We start from the raw sequence: 16,597 nt of genomic DNA on the forward strand, positions 1-16,597 counted from the left end.
TCTGGGTTTGCATCTATGCATCACAGAAGGTCCTTCTCATACTACAACAACCCTCCCCCCCCCCCCCACCCAACATGTGGCTGTGACTTTTATTGCATGTGTGAGAGAGATAACTGAGCTCTTGGCTAGTCAACCGCACATATTACAAACTGGCACCCAGAACATGTTTCGTATATCTCTAGACCCACTTGATCTCATCCACCTCCAAACTCATCCTCATTGATTCACTTTAGAATCTCATGTAGTTAAGATCGCCTGACCGTTTAAAGATCATGTGATCAAGGATGGCAGTCCTTGTGACATGACAGTCACATGACCAAGATTGCTTCCTTGTTCTGTCTGAGAATGTGACATTAAATCACTCAGCAAGATCAGTGCATCATTTTCTTTTATTCTATTGGTGTGACTTCAATCACAATATACATAACACAGAAGTAGCTGATTTGTGTGCTTTCCATGCCCCCTTTATCCAATAATGAATCTTGCCTTTAGAAGAAGGTAGATGCCTCTATAAAGATTTGAACCATACAGTTTGAGCTTCAGATATGAAGAGAAAGAATGAAAAGGGACTATCCAACTCTTTTCATGCATTTACAACGTGGTTCATTTTCATCACCTGAGATTGTGTAAAGACTGGATGTAAAATAAACATACAGTTGTATCATTCAACCTGTATTTGTTCATTATTGCCTTGTGTTTATTTTCAGTTGATGTGGAGCAAATTCCCTTTCAATGTCTTTAAATACCATTATTAGGAGGCTAAGTGTTCATGCATATCATATCATATTATTTCCTGCATGGGATATTAATGTCATAATTGAGATGGTGGTGGTGTGTGAATCAAATTAAGATGCCATGGTTTTGGTGCCAGTGTGACTAATCAAGAGTTTGAGCTGGTCTGATGTATCTACTGTATGCTGTCCAGACATTTGATGGTTAAAGTGTAGATAATTCCCCTAGGTAATTTTCACATTGATTGCACTGTGGTGAGAAAGTGATCATGATTCCATATGTCTTCAATTTTACAAGTTCTACAGTGTACAATCTATGTTGGCCTTGGATGTTTGTATTAAAGATATCAGTTGTTTTATTTTTTTTTTCTAGATGCAAACTTATCCATGATAATCTGAAACATTTGCATTGATTGTCACTGTTTAAGGCTTTCCTGTTACACGAAGAACCGATTCAGGTGTTTGAAACTACCTGAAAGGATTAGCTAGGATTGATAATAAGGCGAACAAAGTGACATACATTGTAACCCTGCTATGGCAGTGATTATGAGAAAAGGTAGAAAATGACTTGTCAGACTTTATACAACAAACAGTGTATTCTGTACATTCTTTTATACATGTACCGGTGTTCTATGATATTTACTAGTGTGGAAGTATGAAAAGGTGGAGTTTGCCTCGATATCATACAATGTACATTGTATGCAACTACGTTGTACACGACATTATAGAGTTGTGTAGAAAATAAAGGCAGAGACACAGACCTCATTCATATTGGTGTCCATACCGGTAGCTTCAGTTTGTGATGTGAAATGGGGGCTGTACAGTGTTACAGAAAAAAGAACAGAAAAAAGGAACATGAAGATGAGGCTATCCCAAGAGTGCAAGAAAAGGCCTAGTTATAAACGCATCCTCAAATCATCCTCAAATCTAAACATATCATCTTTTCTTGGGTCATGCACAGAAATGCATTTGTGCAGCATTGGCACTGTTCAGCCAACTTGTATAATGTCAAAGTCCTATGGTACTGGTTTGGTTGTAGAAGTGTTCTCTGATCACAATCATTTGCATTGATAACTTTTGCAATGATGACACATTTATTGTACATGAGGTCACTGTTACATTTCAAAGGGGCTTTGGGCCAGCTGTTTGTGGCCAGCACAAGGCTGCTTTGAGGCAGCTGTACATGTATTGAGTATTAAAGTAGATTCAGATAGCTACAATGACTCTTCATGATCTACTGGCATTCTTTTAAACATTTTATTCTTTTTTTTTGCCTCTATTTCATACAGAAACGTGCCAAAGGGGAGCAACTGCTGGACCTTGTTTGCAACCACTTGGATTTAGTGGAGAAAGATTACTTCGGCCTTACGTTTAGGGATTCACAAGATGCCAGGGTAAGTGATATCATTTTCATTTTCCAAAATCTTCTCAACGAACATACAATTTCAGTGAGGTCTCAAGAGTCCCCCAACAGCAAGTCAACCCTTGATATGGTTTGAGTGCCATTTGATACCTACACTGTAGGTAAAACCCTGTAGGGTTGTACACACTGTTCGAAGTCCCTGGTACAGATGGGGTTAAAAGTGTTGTAGTTGTCGTGTAATATTATAACCTGTTGAGGACGAGTCTCGAGTATACTCGGGTAGGGGTCTACGGGGAATGCGTTTTGTAGCAAAATCGGCCCATCCTCGACGGTTTAAATGAAACAGTTTTCATACCTTCGTTCACAAAGAGAGAAAGACAGTTTTGAGGATGAGTGAGGACTTGTATTTTACTTTCCCATTAAACTCAGTGTAGGTAGATAAATTTGAAATGTTGCCACATTTTCATCTTCAACTAGGCATTGTCTGAAGAGGGCTCTTTAAAGGGGCTAATCTAAAGAATAAAAGCAATAATCGGGTAGGTAGATAGTTTGCAGCTAATCTCAATTTGAATGAGGATTCGTTACACTCAATCCTTTGGCATATAATGTGTAGAGTGGTTGGAGAACCTCAGTTGTGCAGTGTGGGTGCAAATGGTGAATTGAGCAATCTTTGTGTGCCAAATATAGCAGCAGGTCCTATCCCAAAAAAGCCATCTCAGAATGATCTGTCAAGACGGCGAGGAGGGATGCACATGATTTCTTTTAATGACCCAAGCAGGGTTTGCTCACAGAAGATTACTTCTCTCTGCACAGCCCTGTGGTGTGCTGTCAAAAATTCATTGCGATTTCCTGTGATAAGGGATGACTGCTGTGTTCATCCTTGATGCATGGCTAGTTTCTCGTATTGGGCAATTATTGAGGAAGTGTGGGATGACTTCTTATAGTGCTGGGCCCCAGCCTTTTACCTTGTAGTGGGTAGTCCTCAGCAAAATATTTTGTGGGATATTGAACAGAAGGTTTAACACTCTAATAATGATATTATCAAGTGCAAATAGCAGTACTCCTGTATGTTCATATTGTCTAGAATAATGGGCACTGAAAACAAAAATTTCAAAATGTCCGTATGCACTACAACTGTATACCAGGTAAACACAGGATATGTGTATAATGACATTACAGAAGATTTTCCAAGTGGGCAAGGGCCATACTTCTTGTGAAATAGATTCCTTTCCAACTCATTTCAATAACAATTTGATCAAGAAATTTTGGTTTTTGTTTAGGTTTATGGCATGGTTGCGTAGATATTTGTTTAATTGCTACCATAACCTGTTCGTTTTTTTTTTCTGTTGCAGAATTGGCTGGACCCTGTGAAAGAACTGAAGAAGCAAGTCAAAAGTGAGTATTGAGAGTTGGTGTGTAAAAAGTGATTGTGATTGGTTGTGGTATCTCAGTGGAGGAAGGATATATTCAGCATTCATTTGATATGTGTATGTTCCAAGCTATACTGCCAATATTGGGATCAGGGGGGCGTTTCATCAACGAGTTCGTCGGAGGTTTTCACCGACGAATTTGCTATCAGCCAATCAGACGCAAGGATTTACACTGACAACTGTTAAAAGCTAATGAAATCCTTGGTCTGATTGGCTGATAGCAAATTTGTCGGTGAAATCTCCGACGAACTCGTTGATGAAACGCCCCCCAGAATGCAAAAATGTGAAGCATTTTTGATGAGAGTGGTAGCCTTTTTATTTTGAACATTAAATGTTAACTTATACCAGCATCCATGGAAGTCATTAGAAGCATGCAAGTGCCACAGAGGAGACAAGATTTATAATTCCTTGTCTTCTAAACCTTTTCAGATCTTAAAGTAGGTGAGAAGTAAAGATCCAAGATCTTATCTTCTTGACTTCTCAGGTCAGAGAAGACAAAAAGGCAAAATGTAAGATCTGGGGTCCAAGAAAACTTGTCTCCTTCACTTCTCAGGTCCAAGAAGATGAGATAAGATTGTATCTTTCAGGACGTAGGAGGTCGAGAAGATGACATCCCATAACCCCACCCAAGAGGTGGAGAGAACAAGATCTTATATCTCATCTTTTTGTCTTCTTCGACCCCAAAAAGGTCAAGAAGACAAGATCGTGGATCTTGCCTTCTTATCCTCTTCCAAAGCTTGTGGTTGAAGACAAACTATAGAATACACAGAGAATGCCTAACTTTGAAATCAAAATTTAATTTATGTCTGCTGCAGGGTGTCCCATACAGGCCTGCAGATATGATGCAGCCTATGAGTTTATACCACAGGTTAAAGAGATGGTATAGCATTGGTTGAAGTGAGGATTGGGCTTTTAACTTTTTGTGAGATACCAAGAAACTACTTATATGAAATAGTAACGAAATACCATTTGAAGAGGAATTCAAAGTTTATTTAATGAAAATTAGTTTTGGAATTGGCTGAGACATAAAAAAACAAAACAAAAAGTAATAAAAACAAAGCCATCATAAGAAAAGGTGGTTCCCGCCTTTTATTCAGATCGCTCTGTTTTGGGTATCTCAGCAATTTCAGAACCAGTTTTCATCAAATAAACTTTTAATCCCTCTTGGAATTACAGGCTCTTTCATACTTCATGTGGGTTTTCTCATTATCTCCCCCAAAACTTAAAAACCTGAAGTTAGGTCTCAACCAAAACTATACAAGCCCTTTAAACATTATTGTAGGATCCAGAGGATTGGAAGGGAAGAAAAAAGGCTGGAGATGCAGTCTAGGGTTAGCTAGTGTAGGTGTGAAAACCAGACTTTCCTTCAATCAAGCAGTCGGGTCTCATGGGAGAAGAGAAGATGGTTTGTGTAGCGTGTCGTGCCATTTTCATTTCCCAGATGAAAGTGAACTCATATCCAGCCTGAGACAGGATCTGTTCTCACTTTGCGTTTATTGGATGTACAGCAATAGTGTGTGTGTGTGTGTGTGTGTGTGTGTATGCGTAAACAAATGAATACATGGCTGGAAGAAAACTACAATATCCTATCTCCATTGGACATATAAGATTATTATGCTGAAAACGATGAAAATGACAATGAGAATGATAATGGTACGGATGAAGATGATTCTAATGAAGACAATAATGTCAGTACGTCTGCTAAGAATGAGGAGGGTGTTAAGTTGCCTCGAACACTATACAATGTAGGCCTGAATTCACGAAGGTGGTACAAATGAAACCATGGTTTAAACCATGGACAAAAACCATGGAGCGGCAAGTGTCCCATGGAATATTTTGTTACGAAAGCAGTCATTTCGTCGATGAAATGATTATTTTGTAACAAAACGACAACATTTTGTAACAAAATCAACATTTTATCTACAAAATGATAATTTTGTTAACGAAACGGTCATTTTGTCAACAAAATGACTAATTTCATAACGAAATATTCCATGCGACACTTGGCACTCCATGGTTTTTGTCCATGGCTTAAACCATGGTTTCATTTGTACCACCTTCGTGAATTCGGGCCTTTGGGTTTAGTGGCAACACAACGCCCTTCTCATCCTCAGCTGACGATGTAGTAAAGATGATGATAATGATAGTAAGGATTATGATAAGTACGGCAGTTATATTGTTGTGCGTAGGTTTATTTATAATTTGCCCCAAAAGATGCCAGAGGTGTTATGACAGTGAAATGCTCTTGGATGCTCCAAACTATAGAAGACCCACTACTATGGGGGGATTTCAGACAAGAAGAGAGAGTACACAGTACAATGATGTAAATTCAGCCTTTAGAGAATCATTTGGGTAAATGCAATGCACTCTCAGCTCTGCTTGTTTGTGTGAAGGAAATGCTGCAAGACCTCCAGGGGATGGAATAGAAATTAGGGAACATTCCTCGACTTCCTTTGTAAATGTTATAGTGTTAAGTGCCTCTGTATTGAAAGGCATCAGTCTTTGAAGGAATGTACTGTTAACGCAAATTGTTGCAGTGCATGGAGTAAGAAAAACAGCTGTGCGCATAAGATTTTGATCTCTTTCCCATTAACATTTGATACAGAAGATGACCATATTTCTGCATTTTGCAATTATTTGTAATATAAATGCATTCATGCACACCTGTATACTCTTTTCTAAATCAAAAGGAATTAGCTTTATAACCAGCAAATTGAAGTGAATAAATACCCAAATGAGCAGTGATGAAAAACTCCAAGCCCCAATATCGTGAACTTTAGGCTTGCCCATTAGATGCAAAGCTCTTCGTTATGTATGCTTGAATTATGTTGATGGTGGCACTACAAAATTTGAAGCAAACAACTTTATACCTATCAAAGTGCTGTTCGGAAAGTACTTCAGCCTCCTCAGAACATTTGTTGCTATCAAGAGAGAGTTGTGAAATGGCTGTTACGTTAAGTTGTTGCATCTCAAAGATACTCTTTAGAAAGGTTTGCAGTGTGCTCAGACATGTAACCATCAAGTCCACCATTAATCATTTGACAGCAGGGGTTGGTTACAGGGATCTAGTCACACATCCCTCTGTTTCTCTATTCAAGACAGTAGACTTCACTTCGTTTCTACCATAAAAGGGTAGAAACAGAGGGAAGATGTTTTTCTAGTGCTTACCAGGAGTCGGTGAAGTGCACGCACAGTCACGGATGGTTCGCCCCACTCACTCAGCCTGATGGGTGTATGCCATCGACGAAGATGGAAGGCCCATGTTAGGCATCCATTAGGCAATTAGGCATAGAAGAGACATTCTCTTCAACTGCAAAGTGCATGTAGTGCTGTGCCAGATGTTTGTAAGAATTTGCTTTTTAGCAGAGGAATTGGATGCAATGGGGATGTGTGTGTTTTTTCCTTGGCGGGAAGATGCAAATGTTTGAGAATTGCTAGTTAACTGCTGGCAAAGAGCCTATCATTAAGATGTTGATGCTGGACTTGACTGTGACCTTACCTCTCGAAGTCTGAGGTCACGGGCTGAGGGTGATGACGACCATGCAAGTGTAATCTAATTCATTGATGTTTCTATTTCTGACGCCCATGGCAAGGTTGATGTAGACTGATGGGACAGGCTGTGACGTGATGTTTGTTTGATTCCATGCTCTGCAGGAGAAATTGCAGTATTTGCATTTATGTGCCCGTACCTTGGCACTGGGCTCTGTATTCATTTTAAAGAATTCTAGTCTGTAGACCTATTTGGTTTAAAAAACAAACAAACAAACAAACTACAACTGATGTAGGCAGTAGTTTGGGGGGGGGGGGGGGGCTTCCAAAATAGGAAGAAAAGATGATTCAATGGGTTTAGATGCAATGGATCAGGTGCATTGCTACGGCAGTCTGTATGTTGGTACATGAATCAACTGTTGTTCAGGCATATGTGAAGCCCCCAGTTTTGGCTGAAATAGACATTCACATAAAAACAGCGTACCCAAACTGGACAGTGTATAATAAATCGGTGCAATCATTGTTAGCTGTAAAACCTGGATTGCTCCAGAGAGATCCAGCTGGGTTTTTGTAAGGGAACATTCTACAGATTGTCACAATAATGTGGTATACTCTGCCAATGATACAGACTTCTCATCATGTGTTGACCATCATAGACAGTGCTTTAGAACATGTCACGTATCAGTAGTAGTGCTGTGTATGGATGTTAGCGCCAGGACCTTCAGTAATTCATATAGACAAAAGTGCACCCACGTAGATTGAGCTTGTTTTAATTCAATTGTCATCGATGATAATTGCCTTGTGGCCATGCCTGGCTGACTCGCCGGCCAGCTCAGGCTGGGCTATGTGTGGAGCTGGGAGGTGCTCAATTAGACATGCAAATGAATTCAAGGCTGCACTGTCCACCAATGACATGGTAAGGTTATCTGTTGTGTAGTCCAATCTATTGTGAAATTGAAGTAATGTAGGGTAAGATGAGAGAGACAGGCTGCATATGGGGGTAATATGTGGCAACCCATGATAAGCAGGTTGTCGGTAGAGATAATTGAAAGAAATTGAGCATTATATTTGAAATGGGGTATCATTGACAGTGTATGGCGGTAATTGTGTTTTTGAAAGCTTTTATAGGCAAAAACAATATAGGGCCGAGATACTTTGAAGCTTAATACTAAGATACAATATTATTACAATGAACAGCAAAAACAGTCCTATTTGATTGTTTGAATTCAGATATAATGCGCAGAAGTTCCGTTTTTTTTTTTTTTTTTGTTATGAGACATACGCAGATACAACTGTACAAGTTATATCGCCTCTACCCATGTTTTCATATTGTATGACCTTATCATGGTGGACATATTCACACTCATAGCTAGACCATGGCTAGAAAATTGCAGCCCATCCCAAATTTAATACAATTGCTCTTGGCAGGAAGTAATTCAGTTCACAGTGGGGTGTTCCTATTCTAGTGTTCCATTACATGCTTGTCTTGGCATCTACACCATGTGACTTTGGCTCATGAGTGACACGGCCCACTTGTAGTCATTGCTCTGGTTTTGACAAGATATTCAATGCTGTCATTGGTCCACTGCCAAACAGAGTCGAGAATTGAGTTAGGTGGTAGCTCACGAGTGTGAAAGCATAGTTTTCCAAGAGGAGTAAATCTGTTTTACAAGTTAATATTGTACATGCCATTCGCGGGGTTTCTGTTTTTACAAATTTCACGATTTGAGTGCTCTTGTGAATTTTACAATTCAGACATAGTATGCAACATGCAGGCTTACACTTCCTCCATTCATTACTGTACTCCATGATCATGAATTTAAAGGCATAATTTACCATTTGCAGATGAAAGCATTAGTGCTATGAAATAGTTCTAAAATGTGAGTTAGGGACAGAAACAACCACTGTCAAAATTTGAATCCGTATAATCGATGTTAAGTGTTGTTAAATACACAAAATGTGAACAATAGTTATAATAAAAAATTTTCCAGACTAAACCGTATACAGTTACGGTTTATTGAGAAAAACCCTGATATCTCCTTATATTTTAGGTTTTATTGCAAATATTTCATATGGTAGGATGTTTTATGATACAACAGACCTACACATATGCATCAAATATGATATCTTGAAAATTTTTGAAATCACTGCTCCCAAAGGTAAACTGGATCTTTAAGCACTTGTGAAATTTTCGGAAAGTCCCAATTCCTGAAAAATTTTACTTGCTGAATAATTGCATTTACAGTAAAATTCTCTGTATTATTATTTTTGTTTTCTTCTGAGTGGAGGGGAGGGGAAGGGTGCCAGCAAGAAATGTATGAACTTCACATCTCTCATATACCCCTTTCAGGTAATCGTGGATGCGGATAATAGGAGGACAAGTCGTAAAATTTCGATTACATGAACGGGAGAGGACTAGAAAAGTGCGCATTATTTTTATGCTGCTATTATGCGCATAATTGCAGCATGAGGATCAGATCGAGAATACATGAACGCGTTTTACGACTTATCCGCACTAACATTCCACAGTTCGGTCAAAGGTCACTCGATTTCCCGCACAACCGCTGATTGCTGAGCTTGAGCGCGCGAGAGGTGTGCATACACGTGAGGATATTCACCGGAAACATTACGTCATTATAGAGGCGTGCGCAGTAACCATGACAAATAACTCGCACAAATAACTCGCACCATTATATGAACGGGTGCTCGTAAAAGTAGTGCGCACTTCATGGGATATATGAACGCGATTTTGACTACTTCATCCGCATTATTTGGATGCGGATAATTGAACCGCGATTACCTGAAAGGGGTAATAGTGTAGCTTGAGAATACCTGTAATTTTCTATAAAAAAAGAAAGAAAGATGTAAATAAAGGTTTATAGCCTTTTCAAGCCGCAGATAATCTTATCGCAAATATTTATAGTCCATTGCATCATTGTATTTTCCGTATTGAACCATCAAAACCTGAATGATAGGTCAATATACAGACATTGATATTTATTCTGTCATATCATTCTTCTTCATATTACCAGCTGGATCTGGTGAGAAAACTCTTTGATAGGCATTTGGAAGTAAAGTCTGTAAAACAAATCACCTTGTACAGACTTCAAGGTGTTACATTGGCTAAACACAGAGTAGTCAGAAGGACCATGTAACTTGGCAGCAAAGAATTGTGAAACTAGAAATCTTGTTATGATGTTGCTAAAGTGGCTGATCAAAATCAAACAATTTTCCAGCTTTAAATTAGATTTATTAGTGCATTAGCCAGTGGAAGACATCGCTGTTGAAAACTCACGATTTATTTGTCGTGTGACTGTACTATTTGGATTACTCCTTGTGGCCACACATGAAATGTAAATTGGACTGAGATGGCCAGGCTATTTATGTAACATCCGCAGTTCCTTTGCAGAAAGCCAGTCATGCATGTGCATTGTTTTGGCAAATAATTCAGATTTTTTTGTTTTTGTTTTATGCAAATAAATGCTGTTTAAAGATAATAAAAAGTTTTGGTACCTCAAAAGTGTCCTTGAATTTCCTTGTCTTAGTTTGTGTTTCAGGTTAAAGTACCTTTCATATAACTAACACTGTGAGACTTACTCGCCCCAAAGTGCTCTCATGTCTTAGTAATCATGCAATTAACTGCGACCAGCAGCCCCATACGCATAGCGACCAGCAGTCCCATACGCATAGCGTAGTCGGGCTTCGCATTGTAGCATTCAGGATCATGACAGAATTAGTATCGCAGGGTAAATGTTAACTTAAAATCCCATAAATTCTTCAATTTGAAGACTTACCAATTAAGTTGAAGTATTGAAAACAGGCTTCGGGCAACGTTTGGTTCTGCCTATAGTCCCTCTCTGTTCGAATTGACGACTGAATGTGACTCGGTCGACAGGACCTTAGGAGAGCTACATACAGTACACTGAATACTACAGCCAGTGCATGCGAACACATCACATGCAGCCCGCACACATTTCAAATCCATGAACGGATAAGATGTTTGTGTGCGCATGCGCTGGCCATGGTATCCAGTGTATGTAGCTCTCCCAAGGTCCTCTCGACCGAGTCACATTCAGTCATCAATTCGAACAGAAAGGGACTATTGACAGAACCAAGCGTTGTTCGAAGCCTGTTTTCAATACTTCAACTTAATTGGTAAGTCTTCAAATCGAAGAAATTTTTGGATTTTAAGTTGACATTTACCCGCGATACTAATTCTGTCATGATCCTGAATGCTACAATGCGAAGCCCCATTACGCTATGCGTATGGGGCTGCTGGTCGCAGTTAGCTATGCGTACAATGGGCTGCACGCTGCTGGTCGCAGTCAGTGGTTTCGTACAATATTTATCGACGCTGTACAGCGTTGGCTCTGGTACGAAACCATTATTGCATGATTACTTAGACATGAGAGCACTTTGGGGCGAGTAATTCTCACGGACAACGTACTTTAACCTGAAACACAAACCAAGACAAGGAAATTCAGGGAAGCTTTTGAGGTACCAAAACTTTTTATCATCTTTAACATCACAGGTTGTTGCAGTGTGAGGGGCAAAAATCAAACATGACATACACCTTTGTTATTTTGGATTGTATGAAATTCCCTTCGAATCTGACCCCACCCCCCCCCCCAAAAAAAAAAATGGGACGAGTAGGTTAGAATAAAAGAGTATTGGATTTTATAAAACCAATTTATAGTTTGTACATACTGTGAGGATTTAATCTGAAATTGTGACTGATGATTTTAGTGGAATACACTCTAAGACAGTCAGGGTAGCATTCACACCATGGAAACCAGACTAACAGCTCTCCCTGACCATCCAAATTTAAGGAACATGCGGGAACGCTTCAAGTGTTATACTTTGGAGTGCTTGACAAATATGGCCAAATATAAATCCCAGTACAGCATTACGACATATGAGATGTACAACTGTATGGCTCCCTCCGGAGGCATTGTGTGAGTGCAATATCACACTTTTACACTGCTCCACATTGATCTAGAAAGGCATAGCAGAGTGACAGCTGAAGAGTCATGTACTGTTACTCCCTTTGTTACTAATGTTAGCCAGAAAAGCTTGCCTTTGCCTGGAAATGGACTTGTGTGTCTAGTCACTATTAACCCGTTGAGGACGGACTGATTTTTCTACAACATGCATTTCCCATAGACCCCTGCCCGAGTATACTCTGGACTTGTCCTCAATGGGTTAAGACAGTTTCATTTAAATAGCTACTTTAATATGAACTGCTATTTTATGCTGTCAGCAGTGGGTAATATTTGATGTCTATGCCATGTCACATGTGAATGTTCTGCAAATGTGTACATGGCAAACAAGACCCAGCAGTAGGCATCTGGTGATTACACTAATGACTTTTCTGCCTTGAGTGTTGGGGAAAAAAGCAAATATCTCCTGTACACTGGCCTAGCATTCTCTGCCTGGGTTATAACATGCAAAGTACAGTAGGAAAGCAAAGTGAAGAATCACGATAGTGAAGTGAAGGGTCCTCCGAGTACTTCTCATTCTGCCCTCATGTCTTACGAAGGGTACCGATAATGTACAGGTTTAGACTTCAAACCTACAGGATAGTGCAGGCTGACTTTGAAGTTTAATGACAAATGTCTTTCTGCTACAGGCATGCCCCAATGTTTAGATACAATTGTATCTGCCGCTTTTAGCTTTTGTCTAGATTTTGAAACTAGATTGATGGAAGATGTCGGGCCTGTGATATCCTTTTCAAATCTCATCCGTAGCTGTTTAATGCATGGAACGCACCCAAGGTCATACATGATTTGTATTCATTTATTTCTATTCCACTGCGCAAGTGGGGAATACAAACATATTCTTGGCTCTTCTCTTATTCCTCTGCACTAATGGCTCCCCCTCAAGCACTGAATTCCACTTGGAATTAGGCTTGCTCTAGTTTTGCCCTTGAGTCATTACTGTGTGTAGATGAAAAGTGCAGAGAAGAAAGCCCCAACACTGCCCCTGTTCATGGAAATTCATTTTGGGTGTGTGAGTGATTATTTAGGCAAGAGAATAATGGTTTGGCCTGTCAAAGTCATAGAATATATTAGGAGTTATGAAATTATTGTTATTCATTTCCTGATCTTGTAACCTATTATGTTTGTTTGCTTGCTTGCTTGCTTGTGTGTGTTTGTGTGTGTGTGTGTGTTTGTGTTTGTGTGTGTGGTTAAGATCAAGTTGCTTATAACTGACAGCCATTTCATTGGTTACGGTAAAGTAGAACCTTAGGCACCACTTTGAAATATTGCTTTGACAATTGGCATTCATTTGGTTTGGTCATAATGGGGTCAAAGAGGATGTGCTGTCTTTGTGCAATAAAAGAATATAATATTTACTCATGCCATATTTTATCCAATATTGCATGCCTTTTGGCATTATGTGACATATTTTGGAGAGATCTGGTCTCATACTCTTGTGTTTGCAGCTAAATAGAGAAAGAACAGTATCAGATTGAGAGAGTTTCTACTTGTGTGGACAGGAATGGTTGAGATGGCTCTGGTGGCCAGAATATGGCACAGCTATGAACAAAGCCAGGAAAAGATAAAATCTGAAGGACATCAGCCATCTACAGGATTGTATTGCCAACTTGTTTCTAACTAATGACTTCCTGATCAAAGAATGGTCCACATTTTGAATTACTTACACAGGTGGAGACGCACTCTAGCACAACACACAGAAACACATGTGTACGAACATATAATACAAGCACAAATATGTCAGTTTCATTTGCTGCAATATTGCTTGAATGGAGAATGAGTGTGATCTTTCCTTGCACAGCTGGAGTGGAGTAATACAAAACGTAAAACAAAATTTCAAATTTTTATAATAGTCTATTGTGAGGAGGAAGAGTAAAAGAGAGAGGAAAACAGCAAAGGGGGGGGGGGAGAAAGGGAAAGGGAACGGGAAGAACCGACAAAACTAATACCCCTTTCATAAACTCAATAATGCGGATAATATCCGCAACATTTGGTCGTAAAATCGGAGCGGGGATAGAATAATGCGCATTATTTCGACCCTTCTATTATCCGCATAATAGCAGCGTCGGGACCAGATTTTGAGTTTATGAACGCAAACCCAAATAATGCGGATAATTGCCGGGGTGCGGTCAAACGTCACCTGTCTTTCCCGCAGGAGGGACGTGTGCAGTCACCATGACGATTATCCGCCTTTTTCAGGACGGGCGCTCGTAAAAATAATGCGGATTATTTTCAGAGTTTGTGAACGCATTTTTTATTGAATTGTCCGCATTATTCTAATGCGGATAATAGGAGGATGAGTTTATGAAAGGGGTATTAGTTATTGCCACTGATTGACAAATTGCCCTACATCGACGTAAATAAGCACTGAATTGATCAGTGTTTTAGTAGTAGCCATGATAAAAAATCATGGGCGTACATACTCGAGCAGGATTCGAACCCACGACCTCCTGATTACCGGACAGGCGTCATCTCCACTAGACCACCGAGCTTTCGCGCGACAGCAAGTGTTGGTTCTAATCCTTATAGCATGCAGCGGGTACTGCTTTAGTTATTGAAATTTTTTTATTAGTATTTTTTTTTTTTTTTTTGGTATTAGTTAGTTATTATCTTCTTCGCATTAAAGGGTATTATCAGGCAGTCTTTGTGTTGGCGATGTGACAAATACACCACTCATATCAATGTATCACAACTATTTTCAGCTCCAAAACTCCTAGACTCCACAAAAGACAACATACATGTATGTGCTATCTTTGGCAAGTCTGATGCTGTGTAATAATACATCACTCGATGCAATCGCTACAGTATAGAATGATATATTACTGGCCTCTGCATGCCTGAAGTTGCCGCCTCCGTACATAACCTGTCTATACACGTATACTGAATGTGCGGGCGTGCAGCTTATACTCTAATCTCATTGATACAGTGGACCCAATTTGACTGTCTAAGCAATAAGCTCTGAATGTATTGCATATCATGTAAAACAGAATAAAGTCACACACAGAAGTTATATACTAGGTAAATTCTAGTAAAAGCCATCAAGTACATGTACATCTACAATGTAGGTTTTCTCTTTACAGAAATCATGGCCATGATACTTTATTAGTGTACATTTTAAAAGCAAGAACTGTATGCTTCTATGGCTGGTAGAATGATACACTGCAACATACAGAGGCAAATATTTCTATTTGAAGTTTATTGGCAGTCAAATGATTCACTTTATAGAATAATGATGCATGTTCCATTGTACATTTGTTTCATAATTTGCCCAATGTTGAGTGAATTCAAAGTGTCTGATACATGTATATTGCCTTTGTGCCTTGTTATTGCGAGGTACAAGTATGTGTATTAAAGATAATACCTTTCTTATGTGTGCCACTTTAATAGCCATCCCTCATTCTCTGATCCTTATCATGGAAGATTTTGATGACTAAGAAGAATGGTATTTTCACAAAACAAATCTCGCACCCATTGACATTGTAGATTTCAGTCTTACCAGAGACACACTGGGAAGGTTTATGATGAGCAAAAACAGACTCCATCTACACTTTTTCTAATCAGTGTCCCCAGACCAGAGATGGCTAGAAAGACAATATCTTGACATGATGCTAGTGATATCTGTTTTATATAACTCTTTTTATGCACACAGATGACTAATGTGGCAAATATTTGTTAAGTATCATCAAGGACTACGATCCTGTGAGATGTTAGAGATAATTATGTTTAGCATCTCTCCCTGCTCACAATGCTTGTTTATGGATTTAGTGCATTGTGTTCATGTCACTGTGAGAAAAACGATCTTTTGTTTGTGTGTGTGTGGGAGAGGTTTGTGTTTGAGTTGAGGTTTTGTGGGCTAATTTGGGGGATTAGCTATCACCCCCTCTACATCCTGAGATGGAGGGCATTGGAAATACCAAGTGGGTAGACAGGATGTGGAAAGTTTTGTGTTTGATATCAAGTGAAGGACATGTGACAGTATATTTTCAAATCTCTTGTGATTTCAAAATCCAGTTCAAACAAGATATCCTGTCATGTGGCTGGATTGAAAAGACATGTTGAGATGATGAATATCAATTAGGATTAATGTTCAAGGTTTAACATGTCATGTGACCTAAAAACCTTTGTCCATGGACCATTATCATATTATACAAAGTTCTCAATAGTACAAGGCAATGTAGGTGACACACTATTTTTATATTAAAAAGGGATTTGCTGTCATATCTCACTATTCTTGATCAGAAAGTTTGTTGTTGTCATGTTGATGGGTAAAGAGCTGACGAGTGGGGTTATTCTTGAAAGCTTTCATCAAACAATCGTAATCTTGCTATCATACTGACTTTTCAGATGGACAAGTTCTAGGGCAAGTCACTGTAGACAAAATATTTAGATTGAATCTTGACATGGGCTTTTTATTGTGCTTTTAGTCAGGCATGACCAGACTGAAATGGCTGTCCTGAAAAAGCTGTTCTTTCTGCCCAGAGTCAGCTCCAAGAGGAACCAACTGGCCTCAGATGCCGTGGGAAATTCAACATCTCTGCATCTGCTCTCTGCCTCTTTTTTGCGCCCCTTCTTTCTCTCTTTTGCTTT

General features: G+C 39.3%; 1 protein-coding gene across 1 annotated transcript in view; it reads left to right on the forward strand.

Moving 5' to 3' along the window:
* LOC140234506 (band 4.1-like protein 3) overlaps window positions 1-16,597 on the forward strand; it is a 106,166-nt gene that overhangs the window by 20,383 nt on the left and 69,186 nt on the right. Inside the window, exons 4-5 of the mRNA XM_072314547.1 lie at window positions 2,021-2,125; window positions 3,447-3,489. Of these exons, the coding sequence (XP_072170648.1) occupies window positions 2,021-2,125; window positions 3,447-3,489 (148 nt within the window). The remainder of the gene's footprint in view (window positions 1-2,020; window positions 2,126-3,446; window positions 3,490-16,597) is intronic.

This window comes from Diadema setosum, chromosome 10 (genome assembly GCF_964275005.1).
Source record: "Diadema setosum chromosome 10, eeDiaSeto1, whole genome shotgun sequence".
NCBI lineage: Eukaryota > Metazoa > Echinodermata > Echinoidea > Diadematoida > Diadematidae > Diadema > Diadema setosum.